The sequence below is a fragment of the Calonectris borealis genome, chromosome 4 (genome assembly GCF_964195595.1).
Source record: "Calonectris borealis chromosome 4, bCalBor7.hap1.2, whole genome shotgun sequence".
Lineage (NCBI taxonomy): Eukaryota > Metazoa > Chordata > Aves > Procellariiformes > Procellariidae > Calonectris > Calonectris borealis.
Genome location: NC_134315.1, coordinates 49,009,375 through 49,028,840, shown reverse-complemented (window position 1 = coordinate 49,028,840; position 19,466 = coordinate 49,009,375). Strand labels below are relative to the sequence as shown.

At 44.8% G+C, this 19,466-nt stretch overlaps 1 protein-coding gene across 1 annotated transcript; it reads left to right on the top strand.

Annotated features, from left to right (window-relative positions):
- Window positions 1-2,690: 2,690 nt before the first annotated feature.
- On the top strand, window positions 2,691-4,185 carry LRAT (lecithin retinol acyltransferase). Its single transcript, XM_075150582.1, has 2 exons — window positions 2,691-3,230; window positions 3,793-4,185. The coding sequence occupies exons 1-2, from the start codon at window positions 2,691-2,693 to the stop codon at window positions 3,943-3,945; spliced, it is 693 nt and encodes a 230-aa protein (XP_075006683.1). The 3' UTR covers window positions 3,946-4,185.
- The last annotated feature ends 15,281 nt before the right edge of the window (window positions 4,186-19,466 follow it).

Genomic DNA, 19,466 nt, shown 5'->3' with positions numbered 1-19,466 from the left:
TCAAGAATCTGAATGGTTTCATTCAGAAATGACTTTGTTATGTTGTGTTAAGCGCTTTGCAGACAGTAATGCTCACAAGAGTTGCAAGGTAGTGGCGAAGCATTACCTGGGTGGATTTCACTTGCTGCAACTGGGTATGTGCGTTGGTTGGAGGAGCGAAGCCGTTGCACAGACCTGTCTGCTGTGTAATGCCTTTTGCGCTGCTTCCGTTGGGGTTTCCGGGCCTGAGAGTGAGCAAGTGGTTTGGGGAGGGGGGAAGAGAGGAGGCTCCTTAGTGCCTCAGGTGTGAGGAAATTACACTGCAGAAATGTCACACTTTCACCTTATTTCTTTGAAACCCTCCCATGCAGTAAGACCTCCTCGTTACAATTCCTCTTCTTAGGTTTCATCCCCGTTTCCTTTCCGGATTTACTTGAAATGGACCCTGGTGATTTTGGGATTAAAGGTAACTGGCATTAAGAAAAGCAAACAAAGGATGCCTCCAAATAAGAGATCCCGTTGGGAAACGTCTGTTTCTGGCAGGGAGTTCAGCTGAATTCCTCTACCTTCCTTTGGGCAGGGGAGAGAAATCTGAACTGTGGGACTGAAGCATCTCTTAACACCTATTTCAACAAAGACCATCCAGACACTCCCTTGACAGCTTTGGGAAAAGGGGGGGGGGGGGTCTGCAGATGGCAGCACAGGGCAGGACCAGTGCTTATCCTCGCAGGAGGGTGACAGGAGCCTTTCTGTGCCAGGACTTTCTGAGGAGCCTTTGATAACCTTCTGGCTGTGGCATTGTGCTTCAGCTCTGGACCGGCTGCTGTGACCATCACCACATGGGTGAGGCCCTTTATCATGATGAGGGGGTTTAATCTTTTCTTTTTCCCCTGTCCCTTAAAAATAATGCACTAGTTAGAAATGAGAAAAGCTTCCCCTCCTCCCCCGTTTTTATTTACTAGTAAGCGTAAGCAAAAGCTTCAAACCTTCCAAATATATTTAAACATCTGGATTTGAAAAGATGCTGGTTTAATTATATAATTATGTGTGGCTGGTGGCTAATCCACAAGGTTCCTACCAGCATCATGAGCCACATCTATAGGGTATTTTGTCTTTCGTAAGTGACGTGATTTGAAGTAGGAGGCTTGAGAGGGCTAAGCTTCTGTTGCGTAAAAATTTGGCTGAGGCTCTCCAGAGAAAATCCCAAATGCCTGATCGCTCTGGTAAGAAGTGCTGGGGCTCTGGCCTCTAATCAGCGGCCAAACAACAGGTTACTGTGGGCCTTTCTCTTTGCAGGTGAAGCAAGGTGAGGATTATCTTCAGTTCCCCAGGAAGCTGCTCTCTGCTCTGAGCAGGAGCAAATAGGAGGGCAACACCAGCCATCATTTCTTGTTGGCGAGCAGTGAGGTAACGCGCTCCCCTGAAATATGTCCTCCACTGAGGAATGGAAAACTTGCTTTGGCTCATAAGCCTCATCTTTCCCGTGCACTAGCACTCCTCTTCTTGCTCCCCTTTTTCGTATTTGCCATTGCAAATATTGTGGTGTTTGCCTGAGCATCCACAACCTGCAAGAAGACAGATCAGGCACGTTGGCAGCTTTAGAGCCTGGGTTTGAGGGAAGATGCTCTAACAAACTACTTCTCCAGCATTGCCCCCGCCCGCTCCGAGTTTCTCACAGAGGCGAAAGCTTCCCCCGCAGCCGGGGCAGGAGTGTCTGCGGCACCAACAAAAGTCAATGGCAGCGGGTCGGGGCGAGGCGGCGGCGGGGACTCGGTGAAAGGCTGCAGCCGCCGCGGCGGCGGGTGAGGGGGGCGGGCGGGCGGCTCCCGTCCCTGCCACTCTCCGGGCCCTGTCATCTTCCAGGTAAGATGAATGTCTGTCCCATCCATCATCCCGCAGTACCCGGGGGGGCGGGAATTTGCTCGGCTGCTGAAACTTATTAGCCTCAGACGGGGCGGCTTTGTTGACCTGAGAGCGCTGCTCTTTTGTGGGCTCTGTTGCCAGGATTTATCCATTTACATAATGGATTAGCATGAAACAAAACGCACGGGAATGCCTCTCCGCCTTTTCTCACTCTTTCTCGGCTGGCAGACCTTTCGAGCGAGTTAATTTATAAATGTGGCTTCCCCCCTCTTCCTCGGGGACCTGTTTTCTTCCGAGGCAGAAAGGCGCGCTCAGCAGCCACCGCTCCGCTCCCCTCCCCTCGCTCGCTGCCGGGCGAGCACCGCGGCAGCCTCCCGCCCCCGAGCCGGGTGCCGCTCGCCCCTCTCGCCCCGCCGTGAGCGGGGCGGGCGCGATGGGACCACCGTCGGGGAAAGGTGAACGAAGTGGCTGCGGCTCCGGGAGCCCCCCGCTGTACTCCTGGGGCGGATGAGGGGCTTCGAACGCGCTTTTTCTTGCCCTTCTACCTGGGCAGCGCCAGGGGGAAGCGGGGGAGAGCTGCGGCTGGCACCCGGCTCTGGGTCCGGGCCGCAGAGCACCTCGCCTGCCCGTCGGCCGAGCCGGGGCCGGGTCAGGGGGTGCGGGCGCGGCTCAGTGCGCCCGCCGCGCTCCCCAATAAAGCCCGGCCGCTCCTCGGGGCGGGCGCTCCCCGCACGCCGCTCACCCGGTGGGCTGGCCCGGGTGCCCGCCCCGCCCCGCCCGGTAGCCTAGAAAAGCGGGGCCGGGTGGCGGGGGCTGCTCGGCGGCAGCGAGGGCTCCCCCCGTCGACCATGAAGAACCCGGTGCCGCAGGCGGCCTCGCTCCTGCTGGAGAAGCTGCTGCTCCTCGTCCACGTCCGGCCGCTGTCTGCGGGCTCCGGCGGGGAACCGCCGCCGGCCCCCGGCTACTACGACACCAGCTGCTTCAAGCGGGGCGACCTGCTGGAGGTGCCTCGCACCCTCTTCATCCACTTCGGCATCTACCTGGGCGAGAACCGCGTCGCCCACCTGATGCCCGACATCCTGCCCGCCTTCACCGGCGACCGCCGGCAGATCCAGCAGGTGGTGACGAACAAGCGGCTCATCCTGGGCGTCATCACCAAGACGGCCAGCATCCGCGTGGACACGGTGGAGGACTTCGCCTACGGCGGCAGCATCCTGGTCAACCACATGGACCGGCTCTTCCAGGACCAGGTGCTGGGCAGCGAGGAGGCGGCCCGCCGGGCGGAGAAGCTGGTGGGCGCCACGGCCTACAGCCTGCTCTGGAACAACTGCGAGCACTTCGTCACCTACTGCCGATACGGAGCCCCGGTCAGCTTCCAGACCGACAAGGTACGCCCCGGCCGTCGGCGCTGGGGAGCCCCGCGGGGAGCCGCTCCGCCGGGACGGCGCGCAGCTGCGGGGAGAGGCGGCGGCCGGCGGCGGCGGGGCCTGGGGCGGCGCTGCCCTTCCCGCCGGCGGCGGCGGCCCGGCGGGGCGGTCCGCTCCGCTCCCCGGAACTGGGTCAGCCGCCGCCGGAGCTGCTGCCCGGTGCCGCCCGCCGGAGGCGACGGCCGCTCTCCCCGCGGCGGGCACTGCCGCGGGTGCGGAGCTGCGCGGAAGGGCGGGCGGCCCGGCCCCTGCTGGCTTCGAGTGGCGAGGAGAGCGAGGCTGAAGGCGTAAGGCAAGGAATATGCTCTGCAAACGCTCCGGAGCTGCTCGTTCCTGCCGGAGCCGCAGGCGGTACCGGTCGTGAGCCCGGGCCCGAGTGGCTTTTCGCCCGGTGCCGCGCTCCCGAGAGCCCGCGTGAGAGCGGGGGTGCCGCTGCGGGGGTGCAGTGGGGAGAGCGGGCATCGCCAGCCGCCCGGCCAAAGCCTTCCTCGTTAACCTTCATCTGTTCCTTTTTTTCTTTCAGTTCTGTGAGACTGTGAAGATGATTATTCGGGACCAGAGGAGTGTTCTTGCTTCGGTGCTTGTGGGATTAGCATCGATAGTCTGCCTAGGTTTGGCACCCTCCACCACGCTCCCCACTATCTTTATTCCCTTCTTTCTGTGGATGGCGGGCTAACAGCTCTCCCGGAGGCTCGTGGCGAGCATCTGTATATAGGATGTATACTACTGTATTTATGAAAGCACAGATTACTCATCGGCGTTGTGTAAAGTTTCTTAACTTTGTGTGCCTTTTTTAAATACAACTTTGTCTAGAACACAGTGCACAAGGCATAGCTTACTGTGTAAGCCAAATAATAGATTTCCTGAAAATCTCAGTTGGTACATTTTAACACACCTTTAAATCATGAAAAAGTAGGGTTGCGATGCAGTTCTGCTCCTTGCCTTTAGCCATAAGTGATTCTGGTAATATCCTTCATGTTCTTCAATTTCTTAGCTGCATACCCGGGTGCCATAACTATTGATAAAAATTGATGGTGGAGTACCATAAAGTGATGGGTATTGAGAACAAACTGCTTACCTCTTACTTTGATAGAAATAGTGTATGTTCAGAAGTTACTGTCTCCATTCCTAAAATACCCTTTAGTGGAGACACAAGTAAGTAAACGGACTCTTTTCGATAGCAAAAAAGAAAAACCACCCCTAGGCTGGGTGCTCTGTGCTGCAGTAGCACATCTGGCTGGATCGGCTACAGTCCTTTGAGTTCCCTTCTGGGAAACACTCACAAATCTCTCATTCGTATTAATTGCATAAACACTTGTTACCATATTGAACACCTTTTTGATTGGGTTAGAGGTAAGGAAAGACAGCGATTCCTCGGCATTTTCCTTGCTATTGATAGTGGTTAGTATGGCTAAGAAAAATGGCTACAGAGCGTTTTAGGGGGATACAGGAGGAAACTACCTTGCTTTATGACAACTAGTCACATACAAATGTCGGAAATTTCCAGCATACCAGGGCACATGTTGGGGAGGATGCCAATTTAGTTCCGATCTTCCCTCAGCCCTGGGACCCGTGTGGGTACCATAAAGCATCAGGGATCACTGGAGCAGTTTCTGTGGTGGCTATATTGTCACTTTGGATATTGCCTTAAAACAAGATGCCTCTCTGTGAAAGACGATGTGTCTTTCTATACTCGTCTCTTGCAAATAAGTATTCACTTGCAAGCCAGCAGTTGGTGCTAAAAATGTTTCATCTTCAATGTTGAGGCCTTTCTGTTTATCAAGAATGTGTAAAGCTGGATTTGAAATCAAGTTCATCTAGCCAATTTTTTGAATGCTAAAAACCTTTGCTATTTTTTTTCTTAGCAATATCTTGATGTATGCAGAGAAATTGTTCAGTTCCTGGAATGCCTTGCGTGTGATACATGCACTTACACGTTCACGTGCTATGCTTGCCTTCCTTTCTAGTCAAAGGCGAATACGATGGTGTCTTCACCAAGGACTGAACCTCAGATTTACTTCTTTCTGTGAGTGGTGTTCAGTATCCTGTCATCAGCTCTGCTACTGATGTGGCCACTTTTTCCCATTGTTAGAGAGACTCATTTTAACTGTGCTATAAACCCCGTCTCCTTCCCCTTGACCTTACAGCTGCTTGAAGATTGGATTCTTGAACTGTGAGTCTACTTGGCTGCTCTCTAATCATCTTTTTTCTGGCTGCTCCACTATAACCGACGAAGAATGTAAAGACTGGGGTGAAATTCCAGGCTCATAGAAAACGGCAGCAAGCGTGCTGCTGCCATCAACCGAGAGGGGATTTCGGCCCAGCTTTCAGTACACGTTCAGTCTCCAGCCCAGCCCCAAAGCAGCTGGATATCAATTAGTCTTGGATCCTTGTAAACAACTTCTGTTCTACTTTCAAAGATTGCAATGCTCCGTGTAACTGTTTCTGGTAAACTTTTAAAATTAAGGTGTTTTTTAATTAACATGGATTGCCTTTTCATAGTATGCATTAGTAATATTTACATAAATTCCAGTGTGGTTTTTTTACTTGCTGTGCATAAGGTATGAACTGTAGTCATTACTGTAATTATATAAATAGAATTTATTCATTTAAAAACGTCTACTGGCCTCTTGAAATTGAGTATAATGCTATAGCATTTCTCTAACATATCCCAGTAGGGCACTGAACAGTCCATTAACATGCAGTTACATGGTGTCTGATTACAGGTGGGCTTTTCTTTCCCCCTTTATTTACTTGGGATTTATAAGAATTCCAGTAATTCTTATGATTCACTTATACAATAAACAACGGGGTCATGACCAGTAACCAAGTTGTAAGTGGGACTGTTGGAAGGTAGAGAAATGTTCCTGCTCTAGCTTCAGTATCAAAGGACCAGTGCTCCTGCTTTGCTAATGCTGTTGAGCAAGGAGCATCCAGATTACACTGGGGGACTAAGCTGGGATTTTCATGGGGTTGTCTACGAAAGAAATGAAAGCAGTTCCTTGCAGACTTCCAGCTGTATTAGCAGAGAATTTTCCTTCAAAGTGTAAAGTTTTAAGCTTATGCAATGGTCTAGAAGGTCCTGCTGTATCCTTTCATCAGGGACAAGTAATAACATGGGCACAGGAAGAGAAATTCAGCTGTGTGTTTAGGATTTTTTCCTACCAACTATAATTCTAGCAGAGATCTGGAAATTTTGTTGAAGTCAGGCATGAGTCAAATCAGTCATACTCTGAGGGGAAAAACACGACTAGCAGGCATGAATTCTCATGTTCAGCTCAGGGGGTGGTGGTTGTGCTCTGAAATATTTTGGTAAATGTCAGTGTCAACTTTTTTTCTGTAATTACTTGAGTAAAAATAAGCACTTGCCCTAGGTGGAGCATTGCATTTCAGACTCGAGCTCAACTGTGATGCCATTGAAATGAACAAGCTAGTTATAATAAGAAAAACACAGAAAACTGTGGAGCAGTTCAGCTGTTCGGAAATGTGTGTGCTTAGAAGTGAAATTGTTCATCGGTAACTGTAAGTGATGGTGATGGGGAATATAAATCTAGAGCTGCAGCTCATTTTAGTGGTGGGGCTGTGTTGAAAAGTTGTGTGGTTAAACCAGAATATGTAATGGAGGAGTATAACCATCACCCCTGAGCCACTGGGAAAGGCAACTAGTGAAGACATCAAGTTAAAAGGATAGATGTTTCACTTCAAGTTTTCCAAAGAAAACAAAAATAAAATGAGCATTCACAAGGCTTGAAATGTTTTTACAAACCTGTGTTTAAAAGAAAAAAAAAGTAAGTTGCTAAATGAAGACATTAGAACACTACGCTTTCTGTTTGTATTTATTTTAGCTTGGAACATAAATGATTACTCATTTTGTGGTGAACAGTCATCTGCTTCTTGATTTCACCTTTGGGTCCTCCTGTGCTGAAGGAGAATGCTACGTATAAATACCATGGAGGCTTTTAATGAAAACAAAATCATAGCAGTACTTGTTAAAGTCTGAGGGGATGGGGAAGAGGGAATTAAACTTGTGTGTGACTTGACATCGTCCAGACAGGTTTTAGAAAGCAAGCTGCAGCAACAAGAAACATCAGAACTGTGATCTCTAGAAATGATATGGTGTTGTATTATTTATTGCATGTTCTCACATTAAATAAAGCATCACACACCACTGAATGATACAGAACTGTGTTAGACAGTCATTAGTTAGCATCTCCTTTCTTCATTTAAATTTTTTTTTTTAAAAAAGTTCTCAGGTGTCTCTAGGAGCCATTTGCTCCTTATGCTTTGTAATAGCTTAGGACCTGACCCCTCCGAGCCACTGAACTGGGCTTACTGATGGGAAATGAAGATACAAAAGCTTATTAGTTTTGAGGCTCTTTGCTGTAGTCCATTGCACTCTCCTGTACGCGGTACAGAAATTTTTCAGAACGCTGTGCTGGTAAAATATATTATCTCCTCTGCTGTAGGAATATATCACTAAAAGTATTTGAGGGCTATTTTTTAACATAATTTCTTAAAAATTGATTCTGGGCTGCATTTCATGGCATAGCTTCGCTTGTGAAGCCAAGGGAACAGTTAGGATACGGTCTTGAGTGCTCAGAGACTGTGGGAGAAGGGGGGGAAAGTGGCGTGATCTTTAGGAGACTTAAATCAGAATTACATTGATTGCAGTACCGCAGTTCTGTCTCTGACAAAACTGGTGATTTATGTTTACTGTGTCTCAGAGGGTAGAAACTTTTCTGTGAGATGTTCTGTAGCTTTTTAATGTTTTCCCTGTTTATTAGGGAACTTTATTTAGCCCTGTGACCTTGTTTTAGTAGTTGCCTCTTCTCTATAGCATATCTGAATTGGAGAAAAGTCACTGGCCGCTCTGTGATAGTGTGATTTGGAGCAAATCAGCTGCATAGTCCCCTACAACTGTATCACAACATCTACAACTAGGTGCTTGGTCTGAATGAGGCAGTGAAAGTGCGGGAGGTAGATAACGTAGGCTTCTTTTACTTGCAAGGGCAGGACATGCTAAGTGTGCTGAAGAACCAGGCAGTGAACGCAGAGGTGTGTCCCTGTGAAGACGCAGATGCTGCTTAGTTGGGCACACCGATGTCTCTGCTCTCCTCTCCCCAGCGGGGGTTTAGCAGGCCTGAGATTAAACAGATTAACTCGCCTTCCCTTAAATTGAGAGGTACACCGTTAATGTCACAGGCTGTAATCTAATCTATTGAATCAAATGGGCAAGGGTCCACCTTTTGACTATGTGGTGACTCTGTGACTCATGTTGGAGCTAAACTCCCTCACCGGCACAGCGCAGCTTCACTTCTAGTGGCTCCTGGTAGTGTTCCCTGGCCTGCCTCGTCCCAAGGCACGCTCCAAGAGAGCACTAGTTACCAGGGGCTGCATCTGGGATCATGCAAACAGAAGTATGGATGACCATGCACAAACACACAAACCTATTCTGTGACCTTGTTTAGCTGATTAACCCGGCCGGAATTTTAAGGTAAGACATCCCCATTTGTTACCCAAAACCTTGAGTCCCTTCCTGATTGAGCAGCACTTTGAATGGAAATATCAATACCATTTTATAAAGAGTGCAAAACTGTGATGGTTACAGCATTTCTGGGGATTTGGGAGACGTGGCAGTGCTAGCTTAACAGTTGGACTTGATGATCTTAAAGGTCTTTTCCAATATAAACGATTCTATGATTCTATGACCTTCTCAGTCCATCCTGCAGGAGACTCACCTTTTCTAATTTTATCTCATGGTTAGAAGAGTGATTACTGAATTTTTTTTATCCAGTCGGGCAACACCTGTGGCTTTGAGTTAGAAGGAGAAAATGGCACTCTGGCCATTCTGTGTTGGAACGGGCTCTGTTTGGGCTCCGCGTATTTGCCCCCTCTGAGGGGGTTGTTGCTTCTCATGGTCTATGGGCCCCCATGAGGAACCAGATCCCTAGATGCAGCCAGGAACTAGAAATGCTAAGATTGGGACATTTCTGACTTTGACACAACACAAACTGCAGCCATTCAGAAAGCTTTCAGGTAAAAATAAGGGAGAGGCTCTCAGGTTACATCAAAGGTTTGCTGCTTTGCTGCAGTGTTATTTTAGTTAAAGCAAACGCTTTTAGTTAGAGAGGTATCTGCTTTAACTATTGTCTACAGTTTGTCTTTTTAAATTCTTTCCCAATTCTGTAACTGGGACATCATCTCTCTCTTTTCATGGCCAGCTGCAAGACTTGGTTAATATTTGCATAAGGTTGTAGGTTCCTTGCATTGGACATACCAAATAAATAAAATGCATGGTTCCTTACCAGAAGGCAACTTCCCTGCCTGTGAAACCAGAGTTTTCTGTGAGGCTAAGGAGGTATACTATTTTATATAATTAAGAATACACGCAAATGAAGGGTTATGCTCTGCTAAACTTGCCAAGCCACTTTATCTTCTGCTTCTGCATAGTCTTAGACCTGACTCAGATTTGCACCTGTGTTCCTTGCAATTTTGCAGAAAGTACCTGCACATTTCCATTTAGCCCTGTATAGAAACACAGGGAGGGGTGGGTCTGCTACTGCCACACAGTAGGTAAAAAGTTAGTAATTAATTCTAATCAAAAGTGAAGAAATGTGGGTGTGAAGATAATGAGAGGTCTCCTGCACCCCTGGTGGAAAGATTAGAGTTAGATAGTAAACAGAGTAACCTTAGCTATTTCTGTTTGCAGACAAGATTGTACATAGCTCCAAGTGAATGCTCAGGAGGAGGGAGGCACCTGGCTTCAACCACATTCATTTAGAGTCTGTCTAAACAACGTGCTAGTGCACTGTATAAGTAGCCTGGAGCCAGCGACGACTTGGTTGCCTCCAGAACTAGAAACAGCGTAGCTGTGAAAAACGCAAGGCTGCCTTTAGCCCTAGGGGAGGAAGGCTGTTTGGTTCAGCATCGTGCTATCACGGCTCTGTCACTTTTGGAGCCTGAACAGATAGCACCTCATGATCCTGCCCTGTTTTGCAGTCACACGATCTCACCTGAAGCAAGAGCTTTGAATAATGCAGATATGCCCCAGACTGTCTAAATTCCATCCTAAGCCTTGTTTTATTCACGGGCTACTTTACACAGGTTCCAGCTCTGCTGGTTCCTGAGGAGTCCTTCCCGAGGTATCTAACTCTTCCCAGGCTTTGGAAGAGGAGCCTGAAGGCCTCACTCAGGGCTGAGAATCACCCAGATTGGCAAGAGTGTCGGGCTGCAATGCCTAAAGTATACGTGAAGATGTAGCCCGTGATATCCACAGTCACGCTGCCATGTCCCATTCCTCAGTCTTTCATCAAACTCAGGACGTGCCCAAAACTCAGCTCCTCTGGAAATCCAAATGTGTAATAAACTAGGACCTGGCCTTGACAAATAGAGGCAAAACTATCATCTCTTCATGCACTACATCAGCCATTTAGCACTGATAATCGCACGGTAAAAACAGGTTTTTATTTTCCTTTAGTTATTACTCCCAATTTCTGACAGCAAGTAGGTTTGGTCACACTATGTAAGAAAGAACCACTCCGTTGTACAACTAAGTATTTTAGAATGACAATTTGATCACGTATTGACAGACAGAGTGTAGACTGGGAATAATGTCGTTTCAAAAACTTGCCTGGAGAAAGCAGTAATTCTGCTTGGCCAATGTACTGAAATTCCAGTGAGGAACGGAGCATTTCTATTTCTGGTGTCTTGAGCAATTCCAATACTCTAATACTGTTAAAGCATTGAGAATTGCACTGGCAGTGGACCTGATGCATAGTCATGAAATGTATTTCAAAATTATAATGAGGTTTTTATGACTTGCAAAGAGTTTTTTTAGAAGCAAACTGAAAACATCCACCCAAACCAGTTATAGAAATTACTTTCCCTCAGTAACTTCTAGTTTGCATTTTTCAGTTTGGGGAATGTTTGTCTTAAAAGCTCTCTTACAGACAGTACTCAATCCTGCAATTAAATACAAATTTCTGCTTGCAACAACAGTCTGTTCTTATGGGAAAGACACTGGATTTGTGTCATAAATACTGAGCTCACTGTATTATTCAGCAGGAAGGGAACATGAGATGTGAGCAAGACTTCTGTTTATACAAAAAACATTTGATCCTAATAAAAAAAAATAGTAAGAGAAGATACTTTAAAAAAATAACTTTGCTAGCACTGCATATTTAAAAATTATCCCATTAGGACAGGTTCTCAGTAATTCACCAGATCTACCATTGAATACGTAGTACTCCAAGATTCTTTATTGCAACAGCATGATTGGGTTATGTTTCTTCCAGCTAAAATCAACAGGAGCTTTGTCACTGTCTTCATAAGTGTTGTGGTTTAACCCCAGCTGCCCACTGAGCACCACGCAGCCGCTCGCTCACCCCCCCCCCCCCCCCACCGGGTGGGATGGGGGAGAGAATCAGAAGGGTAAAAGTGAGAAAACTCGTGGGTTGAGATAAAGACAGTTTAATAGGGAAAGCAAAAGCCGCGCACGCAAGCAAAGCAAAACAAGGAATTCATTCACCACTTCCCACCGGCAGGCAGGTGTTCAGCCATCGCCAGGAAAGCAGGGCTCCATCATGCGTAACGGTTACTTGGGAAGACAAACGCCATCACTCCGAATGCCCCCCTCCTTCTTCTTCACCCAGCCTTATATGCTGAGCATGACATCATATGGTATGGAATAGCCCATTGGCCAGCTGGGCCAGCCGTCCTGGCCACGCTCCCTCCCAGCCCCCTGCACATCTGGCAGGGCATGGGAAGATGAAAAGTCCTTGACTAGAGTAAACAATACCTAGCAACAACCAAAACATCAGTGTGTCATCAACATTATTCTCACACTACATCCAAAACACAGCACTATACCAGTTAATAGGAAGAAAATCAACTCCATCCCAGCCAAAACCAGGACAATAGGGAGCAAGATTAAGTATGAAGTATTCCCACCCATTCCCTGACCTCCCCAAAATCCTGTACCTGCGGAAATTTAGTAACGATGTTCAGAAATGAACTCCTGATCACTATGAACTTTACACCAAATTATGATTTGAAGAATCTTACAGGTCCTAAACTGTGCAGCTTTTTTATTTTTTTCTAGTTTTTCAAATCTATTCAGATGCCTACAGATTGTTGCTTCTGCGCTGCCACCAGTGTTTCTACCTAGTTTTTTTTGCTGGTCTAGGCAATGCACTCTTCAGCTGGCTGCTGAGATCCTTTTCTGTGAACGCAACTACTTCTATTAATTTTTATGCAAACTGGACTCTCAATCCAGAGCTGCAGCAAGACAACCAGACACTGTTAACAACTTAGCTGCCTTTGAGAGCCTTGAGCTTATAGACGAGGGCCAAATTTTTCAGCATCACAGGAACTCAGGAATGAACTTGGCAATAGCTGAAGGTCAGTTTAGCCCCGTATCATTCTCCACCAATGAGCAACAGTGAGCACTTAGGGACAGGGTATGGGTACAGGCAGCATCCTGACATATTTTCAAAAATTTCTGTAAGCAACAATTCGTGACCTTCCAGCTTTAAAGCGTGCATTCATTTAATCATGTTTAATACTCTTACCCTACGTGGACTTTTCTTACTCCTTTTTTAGCTTATCTGTCTGGCCTCCAAAAGGTTCGACGGCAAGATTAATTATGACATATGAAAAAGCACTTTATTTTAAATTGGCTGTCTGATGATTACATTAGCTGTCCTTCCCCTTCTTGTACTACAGGGAACAATGAATAATCATTTTGTGTTCATTTTTTCCACGTACAGTCTTACAACTCAGATATTCCTGATGTGGAAATCAGAGTTTTTGCAATTTCCACAAATTTGTGCTGAAATTCTTCAGAAAGCAGCTCATTTGGCACCATCCTTCTAGTGCCATGGCTGCCCTCAGAAATTTATTACACATTACACCTCTCAGTCCAACAGTATCATCCTGGAGTTTCTCTAGACTCGAATACACCCAGCCTTGTCAGTTTGTTACTTTGAGTTTACTTATCTGTCCTAAAATGCCTTTTATTGACCCCTCAGTTTAGGACAAATGTGAGGCTCTATTGCCTGTATAAAAGAACTGGCTTACTTTGAAAACTTCTCTATCACTTTCGTGTTGAATATTGCTACAAAAAACTTTTTTTTTTTCCTTGTAGCCTAATTCCTCAAAAGGCTTTTTCTATGTCGTCTGTCAGTTCTCTCCCTGGCAAATGCCTGGCTTTTGATATCTTTTAACAAGGCTTTTTTTTTTTTTTATAATCATTAGCTTTTCTGTTAGCAAGGTGATCCTCTGAATCTATTTTAGCCTGGGTTTTCTATGTAACTAGTTTATGCAGAGCACTTGTGCTCCTTGTTTGGGTAAGAGATCCGCTTTTCGAAGGGTGGCACTTCTAGTAAGCCTTTGCCTTTGCCCCAGCTCGAGTCCTCCTGGGCTGAAGGAGCAGGAAGGTGGGCGGTGTCTCCCCAGCGTCCAGTGCGGACACGAGCACCAAAAACTCCCAAATTGGTCACCAGCTCGACATGGTGTGGACAGTGTCGCAGCATCTCCCGGATGCTGGGAAAAGGGAGGTGCAGAGCTCCTTCAAAATAAAAACAGCCGGCGTTGACAAACCTTCTTTTAAGATAACATACTCCCACCTAGTGGCTCTCTTACATTCAGGAAAATGCACTGTCTCCAGAAAATTGGGAAGTTAACTATGAAAATCGCATGTAAAGAACGGGTACATCAGGTATTTACTAAGTCAACGTAACTGCTCGGTAGGTTTAGAAATGTTGGTTTTGCGTTCCTGTTTCAGTGTTGTAACATCTAACCAGAAATCAGGAAGGAACAGTTAAACCGCGTAACACTGATTTTGTTTATAGTTGCCCACAATGTAGTGGTTCTGGTTTTAGTTTTTCATCGCAGTTTTGGTTATGTCACTAGGCTTTGTAGGAAAGACAATAGCTAGATACAGAAAAGCATTTAAAAATCATTCTGTTAGCTGTACTTAATGAATACCATAAAAAACCCCAAAGATAGGTCATGGGATTCTATGTGTGTATAATATACAAATATATATAAATATCTATAAATATAAATGAAAGAAACACACAAAAACACAGGTTACATTGCTTCAGACTTTCTTAATTGTGTCTCCAAGCATAGCACTATATCCTTAAAGCCTCAGGAAAAATATAAAGAAAATTACACAGAAGCATCGTAAGTTTTTAACTATAATTGGTATTGACAGTGCTGATTTAAAAACTAGTTAGCAGCTCACAGCAGCTGGATTATAAATTAAAAGGATGTGAGCTTGATAAATTGATGCCTTTTAGGATTCTCAGAATAAGCTGGAATTCAAAGCCAAGTATGAACAGCCTAAAGAAAGAGTGGACTCTTTCCACTTTTCAAACTACAGTTAAGGTATTTTAAATAGTTAAATCTAGGAAAATTAAAAATTAAATCTTGTTCTCCACTGTTGCACTCAATGTAATTTATTTCCAGAATTACTAAATATTCAAAAGGTAATGTGATATAAAAATCTTTAGCCTCCCTGGTAAACTTCCAGTTAATGTCTAGGTCAGATCAGATATGACCAAAGACTTTACAGTTTGATGTCTGATGCCTGTTTGGTTCCAATGCTGAAACATGCTCTAAGGCTTTCACAGAAGCTACCATAAATTCAAGTCTTTTCTGGCAATATTTGCAGAGAAATAAAAAACCGAGCAGTGACTGAGAGGGAACTGTCTCTGATCTTTCTAAGCCCTCCGGTGAGGACTGAGACACCAGCGGCGTGACGAAAGGAAGCCCACTCCATAGCTCTTTTTGCTTCACATCCTTGTGGAAAGAAAACTTTGGTTTCAAGGTTGTTGGGGCAGTAGCCGCTTTCAGAAGCACTAAAAACGCCAAACCTCTTTAATCGCTGCTGTACAGATGTGCGGAGGATATAGTGCCATTTCAGAACTCATTTAAAATGTCTGCCTAAAAAGCAGACGGGAAAGCATTCTGTAATGGTGGAGCACCAAAAGACTGCAGTACTGCGGGACAGGATTCTCCATCTCCCTTGGCCCTTCCCTCCTTCCCGTCCTTTCTTCCTATTTCCTGACATTCACCTCTTCTTCCACCAACCTTTTGTGGTGTTACTTTTTTCAGCGATTCCCACCTGCTCCTTCCCTCTGAGGATTAGCTGTATTGCCAGAAAACAGCCGTTTCGCTCAGTGATTAAAGGTATGGCTTTGTCGCGCAGGGTCCAGGTTTTTAGAGTGAGATACAGAGGGAGCAGAAAGCAATAGTTCTGGAGGAAATGAGGGGAAAAACAAGCAAAGAGATTTTATGCACTTCGTTATGCACATTTTACATCACTCTGCACTCAGCAATGTTGGCTTAAAGTTGATTTAATTCAATTTACATCAGTGAAATTGTTGATATTCATATCTAAGTAAAGCCAGAACATGCTTCAGGATCCATTTTTTCATATTCATTGCATATCTGCATGGTAAAGTCATGTGGCACGTGTGCCTCAAAGTGGTTTACAAAAAAAAGAAAGCAATTCTGTTTGATGTTTTCTCTAGAATTAATACTCTGATCCCTCAAATGCTTATTCCAGCAATATCAGATTTTGTAATTTTATAATTAAAAAAGATTCCAACTCTTTTAAGGCAGAAAGCTGAACGAGAGCAAACAGCACTTTTCAAGAATAAAAGACCCTTTAGGCACTTGGATGCCTTGTTAGGAGGATCCTACTAAACAGGCATTGCAGCTACTTGATAAAACAAAACCCAAAATAAAGTGGACTGATATTGACTGAAATGAAGTCTTTCTAGACAGCTTACTATAATTAGATTTACAATCATATTATGTCTAGGTTTTCTACAGAGACCTTTGTCTAAACTTCAAAGGACGTCTGCTTCCTTTTAAAGTATTTCCACTACCTACATATCAAACCTGTCAAATGCAGAAATACTACATACCCTCTTTTCCCGCTCCAGGCCATAGTAAAATTTGCACTGACAAAAAAAGCTCATGCTTCTATTAAAGTATATTACAACTGCAGTAATAGCCCACTCCAGGACTATATATGCTGGGGCTTGCTAGCATTCCAATGAAACAGAAGTTAAAAAACATCAAGGACTTCTGCGTTACAGCTACCTAAAATAACTTAGATGGAAAAGAAAAGCAACTGTCTGGTGCAGTGCTATAAAATAAAACGTGTAAGAAAAAGACCTCTTTCACATTTTCAAATTTAGCCGAAGGAATAAATATCATAATCTTGGCAGGACTCTGCCCTCATTCCTCATCCATCAGATTTGTGACAGTTCCAAAAAGACATTCGTGAAGAAACTCAGTGTTAATAGGAACTGTATAAAGCTTTAGGGCAAATAGCATAATATTTGCAATTTAAAGTAATTTTCTAACCAGAATTTGTGCCAAATGCTTTTTGTAAATTATGCTGTAACTCTCATAAAATAATCCTAAAGTAAGTTTCTATTTATCAGGTTTAAAAGTTAAACAGTTCTGTACTAAGGTACTGATTCACTAAAGCAGTAAAAACCTAAACACTCTGATAAATAACAAACATTGTTCTGGGTCTGGTCTTCTTTCCCATCCTTAGTAAATCTGCATTAAAAATAAGTGAAATAAAATATGGCATTAATTTGGAGGAGTGGCATTTGTATATGTATGGGGAGAGAGAAAGAAATTACAACTATGAGAAACTCTTCCTTTGCTGTGAAAGGTTGTCACTCCTGAAATGGGAATTGAAATGTTAATTGTCCATCTCCTTCTACCACACGTATCCAAACACAGCTACTGATAAATGAGTGATATGTCTTTTGAATGCACAATTCAATCAAGTACTATGTGAGAGAAAGGGGAAGAAATTAAAACAAGGTGGAATTCACTGGGGGCAGTGCCTACCTGGAGGAGGGGAGAGGCGGCTTATCCCCTACAACTGTTCCAACTTGATAGAATTACATATTGTGCTAAAGGTTAAAAGTAACTAAACCTAACTTTTTAAAATGGGAGATTGACTGAAGGGTTTGCTTGGTGAGGATTCTGCTTGTTGTAATACAAGAAAAGCAACACTTCAGAGAGTGCTGAGATGAATAAATAGTTTTGATTTAGCCATGAAAAGCTTTCAGGTGTGCAAACTCTTTTTTTAAGACTTGAAGTTATCAGACATACTGCTTGATTTAATAAAAATATTCTATTGCCCTGTAAATCTTGTCTTATTAGAAAAGAAATAAAAATATTCAGCTCAGACTTTATCACAGCAAAATCCCAGACAAATACAGGTTAGAAACAGTTGTTCTTAGTGAAACCTAATTCTACTGAACAACTAGACTGTCAGAGAGAAAAAAGCAGCTAGCACCTGTGGGCAAGAGGGTAGTGAGAACTCTGATGCCCAATTAGCATGTGGGGAGCAAAGGAAGAAAAGGATCATAGTTGCTTTTAGAGAGGCAGGGGTCAGTGAGAAAACCAAATGAGTCTTTAATTCCTGCGTCTGACTTTGATGTTTAATAACAGATAATAATGTAGCCATTGAATACTTTTTGGTAATTTTTATTTTCTCTTTTATTCATGTAATGTCATAAAGTGAAAAATTTGTATGTTTTCCTTGAGACCTTCTGCTGTTAAGTGTTGGAACGGGTTAACATTTCCAGCTGAGCATCTGTTCAGCTCCTCTATGCTAAAGCAGCAGTCATCTGTACTCCAGAAATGGCTGTACATGGTAACTCATCCAGTAAGATGTCACTTATATGAAATATAAAGAAAATGCTGAGGAGTTGAGGTTTGGGGTTTTTTTTTTTCCACTTAGAAGAGATTGTCAGCATTCTTTCAGTACTTCCCACCAGCAATAACAACTGAGACGCATGGAGTTCTCTGCCAGGGAGTGAGCAGTCTCCAAGGTAACAGGGACACCGAGCTGCAGTCAAAATGCCCCAAACTTTATTTAATTTAACATACCCCAAATTCATTCCTATTAGAGGCTTTGTGGCTGATTTAGATGTGGTCAAAAAACAAGCGGACACCTGAAATGAAAAGGTGATGAAATTTAATCTTGAAGGCAATAGCTTTGGTAGGTTGGCCACTCAGAACTTTTAAATGGAGACATAATCATTTGTAAAATACATGATTAGTGTATCATGCCATTACTAATAAAAGGATAATAAGCTTTCCCTTTGAAAAATAAGCAAACTTGAATAGCTAAATGTCTAATATGATGTTGTGACAATTTTATGGCAGCACATATTTAAAACTAGATTGCTAAAAGCTCTGGAACATATTCATAATAAAGATGAATTTGCATGTCCCTAAGTTAAAATTTCTGTGATTCTCTGCCTTATTAGTAAGTACAGCTGAGCATTTGAATCGTAGGAAAAAGGAGGAGAAGTCATCTTTAGTGACAGTATTTTGGCTTTGGGAGATTTTAATTTGCTAGATGGGGAAAATGGGACACATTATTTTGATAACAACAAATTGAAGAACTCGCAAACTAATCCCATACTCTTTATTGACCCCAGTGCCCACCAAAGCACCGTGCTGCAGCTGCACACCTGTGACCCCTAAGGAGTTTTGATGGGAGTTCAGGAGCAGTGCTAAAGATGCCCAACTGGCTTGAGAAGTGCCTGTAGCTGTTTCTAAGCTAACGAGGTTCATTCCTGAGAGACTGAAATACTAACTAGAACAGTAGGGATTGAAAACGGACCAATTTCACTTAGGTATTACAGGTCAACATGGACCTTCGTGAGCATGAACGCTCCCTGAAACACAAGCGCACACTGGAGCATATCCTAAAGGCCCAAATGTGCCCTTTAAGGGCGGATATAAGCCAAAAGAGGCAAACTATACCAGCTAGGTTTTGAAGCGCTAAGGGCGAGCCTAACAAATGGCCCTCCTTTTAGCAGGGAGGCGGACAGGGAGGGGTGCAGCGCCGGCGGGCAGCCAGTAGACCTCCCTCAGGAGGGGCTCTGAGGCGGCGGCGCTACCCCCGCCCTCAGGACGGTCACGCGGCACCGGTAACACGCAACGTTACAACGGCTATCGCGGCACCACGCGCACCGGCAGTATTCCTTTGTGTAACCGTCGCCTGTTTTAAAAGAGCTCGCGTGCCGGGCACCGCCCTTTGCCTTGGTATGATTGGCTGGTGTCGCCTGTCAATTATGCCCGTGCCCACCCTGGCCGCCTAGTGATTGGCTAGGCGCGGGCAGAGCGAGGGAAAACTGTGGC